The following is a 7159-nucleotide window of genomic DNA, read 5'->3' as shown; positions in this document are numbered from 1 at the left end:
ACGTGGCAATGTGATGTATTACTCGGGCCATCCATCTAGCCATGTGTATTAATCGGGCCATCCTATGGACAAAAAGCATTTAGAAATATGTATGGATTAGGTGATTCTAGCCATTGACCCGTGGCCCATGGAACCGAACTAAGAACTCTTTAATTGTTTCCATATTTGACTCATGATTTATGGTTTATAATACACCATTTAATTATTTTCATAAATATATTTTTGCACACTCAATAACTAAACCATTCATCAAATAGACCACAACATGGATGAATATGGGCTAGATAATAAAATTAAACATGCAATTGGGCTAGATTATAAAAAGCCCAAAACCGTGGAACCGATTCGGAACTAAACCGGTTTTAACGATTCCGCTCCGGTTCAGTTCTAGGGTGAGAGGCTAGATATTACATTATGTATTACTCGCGCCATCCATCTAGCCATGTGTATTAATCAGGCCATCCTATAGACAAAAATATGTATGGATTAGGTGATTCTAGCCGTTGACACGTGGCCTTTAAAGTGTTGTACAAAATGAAAATAATTAACTGTTAAACATCATAACCACAAATTGTAAAAAAAAGTGATGGAGAATATTGTAAAATGCTGTGTTTTTGGAAACACAAGCCATCTATGATTGAGCCCACTAAATGGACGGCCTCGATTGACATATCTCTTGTCGCGTGTACTAGGTAGAGTACCCAGCCAAATGTGCATCTGCAATAACATCCAAACTGCCCCAGTTCCATTGGAAAGTAAAATAGTGCAATATTGAATCCACGGATGCGATTTTTTGTCCTTCTCTTTATACTGTGCATGCAGCACATGTGTACGATGATCCGAACGGCTCATTCATCGTATATCTCCATAAACAGGTCATAGTTAGAAATTACGACAATCATGGAACAAAGAAGATTTTAATGATTTTTGTTCAGCATGTTATAAATGGCTATGATTTATGGTCAATGTGAGTTTAGTTGAATGATCCATTCATAATTTCCAGTGTCTCAATGAAATGAATGGTTCAGATAAACCTACGCTACGACTTGTTCAGATCCCTAGAAGGACACGTGGAACTGTCGATGGGCGCGGATTGGGTACTATTCGTATACTCCCACCGGGTTCTAGCTAAAGACGGCTCACAGGAAGGGCTCTGTGGGGCCCACTATGATCTATGTAATTTATCTACGCCGTCCATCCAATATGACATATCATTTTAGTGGATAGCCCAAAAAAGGAGTCAAATCCAAGGCTTAAGTGAACCACGCCGTAGGAAGCAGTGGTGACAATAAGACCCACCGTTGAAACCTTCCTAGGGCCCACGGTGATGTTTATTTGTGATCTAACCTCTTTATAAGGTCACATATACCAGGATGAAGTGTAAAAATAATTATCAGCTTGATACAAAAACTTCTGTGGTCTCTAGAATTATCAGCTTGATACAAGACTTATGTGGCCGATAGTGGTTTCCAACTGTACGCGTTCAATCCCCAATGTTTCATGTGGTGTGGTCCACTCAAATATTATGTCTACCTATTTTTTAATAACATAATAAAAAATGATTTGTAATGATGGGCGGACGGAGTGGATAAAGCCGGTGGGTCCCATAGAGCCCCTGCCAGGACCTGCTAGGGGTAGTATTAGGGCCGAAAGTTGGGTGGGTTCAACCCAACCGACCCGTGACCGACCCGACATTGGGTTGGGCTCGGGTAGAATATACCAGGTCCAATCTTAAGCTTGGGCTATACAAACACCAACCCAACGAAACTTGGGTTAGGCTCAGGTTGAGGTCTCGGGTTGCCCGACCCAACCCGAACCCGATAAATATATAAGTTACTTATAAGTTATAATTGAGTGTGGATCGTTTGTGTCGAAGGCACATTAGTGACTTTGAGTCTCATTTGTCCACATCATTTCCAAGGACTCAAGCTAATAAGATTTGCCAGATTTCTCTCTTCCAAATAGACTTCGTGCTATGCTACATGACTTTTAAAAGAGTAGTTGTCTTATATTTTAACTTGTTTTTTGAAAGAAAAAAAAACACGAACTTTTTTATAATGAATAATCACATATAGGATCTTTACTCTTGATCGGGTGGTAGACTCTTAGGAGTTTCAACACCCGGTTAAGGGTTCGAGTATCCATAGGTGGTAAAATTCCACCAACCTGAGTGTGTGGGGTGTGTAAGTCATGTGTAAAATTTTCTTTTTTAAAAAAAATCACATATATAATTAATAGAATTATAGATGCAAAAAATAAACCCTATATTAAAATATAATAAACTAACCCAAGCCCGCTTGGGTAGGGCTAAGGATGAGAATTCCCAGCCCAATATTAGGTTGGATTGAGTTTGGGTTGAGGTAAAAGAACCTTGGGTTGAGTTACGGTTTGAGCACCAACCCGACCCGCCCGACTTTCAGCCCTAGGTAGTACCAATACGCACCATATAAATCCAGGAGACGGTCCCATCTGTTTTCCACCGTCATTTAAATCGTCACAGTTCGTATGGATATGGGCGGATGTGATTGCATATCACATAGAGATATGTATGTAAGGTAATACGGTCCGCCTAGCACGTAAGTCGCCTTGCCACGTGTATAGATTTCTATCGTTGGGGGCATTTTCGACTTTTCGTCCTCACCAATCATATTCCTGATATCCTATATATAACCTTTCAAAATCCCACCCAAAGCCCTCGTAAAACCCTTTCTTCCCAAAACCCTCAAAAAACCCATCGTAATACTGTCTCTTTCTGGTACCAATGGGGGAATCCGGCCTCTATGCCTTCCTAAACCAGCCATCTTCGTCCGAAACCGCCACTGGAAAACCACTGTCCCGCACCTTCCCCTGCTTCTACTGTTCAAGGAGGTTCTACAGTTCCCAAGCTCTTGGCGGACACCAAAACGCCCATAAGAAGGAGCGAGCCGCTGCTCGCAGGAGCTACCTAACCGAACAGTCTGCTCAGTTCCGCGTGGACCCGCACGATCCTAGGCTCATCCCTCACTGGCTCGAACCTCGCCGCTCCAACGATGTCTCTTCTCTTGCTGCGGTGGGGCCCTCTTCTCTTGCTGCGGTGGGGCCATCCAACGACGCCTCTTCTCTTGCTGCGGTGGGGCCCTTCAACGATGCCTCTTCTCTTGCTGCGGTGGGCCCCACCTCCGTTCCCGAACTCGACCTCTCGCTACATCTGTAGTCAGGGTTCTAATTTATTTTTTATTTTCATGCTTTGGATGGATAGACTACACTAAAGGAGATGGCTAATACTCTCACGCACCTGCGTTTATTATACAGAAATACAGTATTTTCTTTTTCATTCCTTAAATATGATATATAGAATGATGCTGGTTTTCTTAAGCAATGGCATGTGAATGTTGATGGTGTCATCATGCATGCATAATAATATATTTTTATGGTCATGATGGTTCAGCTCAAATCCTCGTCGTTCAGCCAATGGGACCCACAGCACGGCTGGGATGACAGCAGGAAATGGAGAAACTCTCTCCTGACGACTGGTGATTCATGTGGGTTCCGCCAGTTGAACGCTTCAGATCCTGTACTCTACTACTTTTATTCAACTGTCAGAGTACAATTCTTTTTGTCTTCTTGAGTATAAGATCAGGCCCACTTAATACCAACGTTGAAAGTTAACATCCAACGGACTAGATTTTCCGATTTATTACATATTATTCTTAAATGGTAGGGACAATAAATGGACGGTCCAGATTGTCTGTTTTTCTACCATAAAGAAACGACTGTCCTTAATCATTTTGGAACGCATGTTGTGGAAAATGCATGTACGGTGTATGTTCTGTCGCTGTATAAGGGGTTGATGGCCAGGTGGGGAGGGGTGAACTTTTCTTCTTTAAATGGACGGTCTAGATTGTCTGTTTGGCATGTTTGGTTAGGAAGGGTCGAATGTGGACTTTTCTTCTGTATGGCCATCTGATGAGTTGAACATTTTGATCTATCTGGTGGACCCCACCTGATGAGCTAGAAGAAATCCAACACGTGCCGGGAAAGCTCTTTTTTCGAAATTCTAGTACATTGAATGTTCATAGCGCCCACTACCCAATGAACTGCTCAGATCAGTCACACGTGTGCCATCCAACGGCGGGGATCGAGCCCCCGGATGTAGTTGTGATATAAACTATCTTGTAGTGTGGCCCAGATCTTATTGGTTTGGAATGAGATGTATGCATGACACGTGTACGTTGGATGTTGGTCCGCTTTGATACCAACTAATCAAATAACACCGCTCATGCTCTTGAACTCACTGTTGAGTACCAAGCCATCAGTACGGACTGTAATACCCCGCCTGTCCCGGAAACGGATTGGCTACTCCCCTGCCTCCAGCTCGGTGGCCTGGTGGTGGGAACGGATTGGCCACTCCCCCTGACACCAGCCCCGTGGCTGGTGGTCAGTGCTCTGTGGGCCCCACCATGTTGTACGTGTTTCATCCATTTTTACAGATCTTGATAAAAAAATGATAGGCCTATAAATCTTAGGTAGGCCACACCACAGGATAAAAATAATGAATGGATTTTCACAATTAAAATCCTCGTAAGGCCCATTGTACTGTTTATTTGACATCCAATCTGTTGATTTGGTCATAAAGACCCAGATGAAGGGTCAAAATTCATTCAACACTGTGTCCTGTAATGTGGTCCACTTGAGATTGATATACACTTCATTTTTTATCGTAAAGTGATATATAAAAATAGATGGACGGCATAGATGACACAAATACATCATGGCGGCGCCCACAGAGCACCAACCACCAGCCAATGGCTGGTGTCAGGGGGAGTAGCCAATCCGTTCCCCCTAGTGGTCGGTGTTCTGTGGGCCCTACCATGATGTATGTTTTTCATCCATTCCGTTCATCCATTTTTAAAGATAATTTTAGGGCTTCATCCCAAAAATTAGATGGATATAAATCTTAGGTGGACCACACCACAGGAAAACAATAGTGATTGGATATCCACCATTAGAATCCTCCTAAGGTCCACTGTACTGTTTATTTGACATCTAATCTGTTGATTAGGTCATACCGACCCAGATAAAGGGAAAAAACAAAGATCAGCTTAATCCCAAACTTTTATGGCCCTCAAAAAGTTTTTAATGGTTGACATTCTTTCAACATTGTTTCCTGTAATTTGGTCTGCTTTACATTAGTATATACCTCATTTTTGGTCTTGTACCATAAAATGATCTAGAAACAATAGATGGATGGCATTGATGAAACCCATACATCATGTTGGGGCCCACAGAGCACTGACCACTTGCCAGTGGCTGGTGGCAGGGGGAGTAGCCAATCCGTTTCCGCCTGTCCCAAGCTGGGCACAGGCAGAGGCTCTGAATTCTGATAGGCCACTGTGATCTATAGGATTATCTACATAACACATAAAAGTCACTGTTTCCAAAAAAATGTTTTCCATGGGTAGTGGGACTTGAGGACTCCACTATTAATCCAAATATAATTTCAAATAAACCTTAAGATTTACCTTTTAAATATTTACGTTTCAAACATGGCATTCTCACATAAAAATAAAATTTGTACTTGAACTCTAATACCATGTTATCATTATAAAAAATCAATTCCATTCCACTTCATCATATCTAATTCCAAGAGTCAAACACCCTTGCTATAATTTCACTCAAATGAAAATATCAAAGTTTTTACCTAGCTTTCCAGAGGAATATGCATGTAAGGGTTACTACTCCACATATCAAAGAAAGAGTGAGACAACTATTATTATGTTGGGCCAGCCTTTGATGATTGATGCATTAGTTTTATTTTCGAAGGTTTTGGTTATACCAGGACTGAGACATGGATTTGGTACTACCCACAGGGACGGTCCAGGCTGATCCTTTATGGGGCCAACCGTTATATATGTGTTTTTATTCATGTCGTCCATCAATTTAGACAGATCATTTTGGGATAGATCCAAGGCTCAAGTGGACCACGCCATGAGAAGCAACAGTGATTAATAATTTAGTGTCATCGCTTCTCATTAGTCCACGTCATCACTGATTACTCTCGTAGACAACATGACTTTTAACATGTGGTACTTATCTGGTCCCACAATTATTTATGTTTTAGATCCACACTATCCATCAATTTTAACATATCATTCTAGAGCATGAGCCAACAAAATGAGACACATTCAATGCTTAAGTAGACCACACCAGAGAAAATAGTGGGAATTGAACGGCTCTCATTGAAGCCTTCATAAGGTCTACTGTGAGGTTTGTTTGCCATCTAATCTCTTAGTAAGGTAACACGGACCTGAATGAAGAGAAAAAACAAATATTAGCTTAATCAGAGCCATCTGTGGTCATGAGAAGTTTTTAATGGTAGGCGTCCAATTCCAGCTGTGTCTTTAGTGTGGCTCACTTGAGCATTGGATCTTCCTCACTTTATGCCTCAATTTATAAAATGGTCCTGAAAAAATGGATGGGCAGTGTGGATCTGATACATCCATCATGATGACAGTGAAATGTGCTGCACCATGGGAAGTAGTGGAAATGGTGAGACACCGGCCTCACAAATATGGTGCGGCCCTTACCGTGGTGCCCACATGAGTATTCTTTATCCACTCTCCTTCTATTTTTCTAGGTCATTTTAAGACATTATCCACGAAATGAATAAGAACTAATTATTTGGTGGACAATATCACGGGAAATAGTGGTGATTGGCTATTAATGGGCTATAAAAGTTTTGGATCACAATGATGTGTCTTTTTTCTCTTCATACTGGCTCATGTGAACTTATCAACAGATTGGATGGCAAATAAAAATTAAGAAAACAATAAGATGAGCCCTAAGATGTTTTTAATGGTAGGATGTTCAATCAGCACTGTTTCCTGGAATATACTCCACTTGATAATTGAATCTTTTTAATTTTTTGTATCCTTTCTCAAAATGGTCTGAAAAATCAGATGGACAGAGTGGATATAGAATATATATACATGGCAAGTTGAGGCCACACTAAGGATCGCACCGTCTCGAGTGAGGCCGGGGTCTCACCTAATACACTCCTGCACACGAGCAACAAAATTTCTTAATGCGTGAAATTTAGGTGACTTATGATGATGTATTTCTTAGATTAATATAGTCCATGGATACAAACCCAAAAACAATGCAAATCCAAAATTAAAGT

General features: G+C 41.3%; 1 protein-coding gene across 1 annotated transcript; it reads left to right on the top strand.

Annotated features, from left to right (window-relative positions):
• The first annotated feature begins 2761 nt into the window (after nucleotides 1–2761).
• On the top strand, nucleotides 2762–3193 carry LOC131238619 (zinc finger protein 6-like). Its single transcript, XM_058236262.1, has one exon. It carries the CDS (start codon nucleotides 2762–2764, stop codon nucleotides 3191–3193), a length of 432 nt encoding a protein of 143 aa, XP_058092245.1.
• Nucleotides 3194–7159: the final 3966 nt, after the last annotated feature.

Source organism: Magnolia sinica, chromosome 3 (genome assembly GCF_029962835.1).
Source record: "Magnolia sinica isolate HGM2019 chromosome 3, MsV1, whole genome shotgun sequence".
Lineage (NCBI taxonomy): Eukaryota > Viridiplantae > Streptophyta > Magnoliopsida > Magnoliales > Magnoliaceae > Magnolia > Magnolia sinica.
The sequence above is the reverse complement of the archived record's forward strand: the minus strand, read 5'-3'. Positions and strand labels throughout refer to the sequence as shown.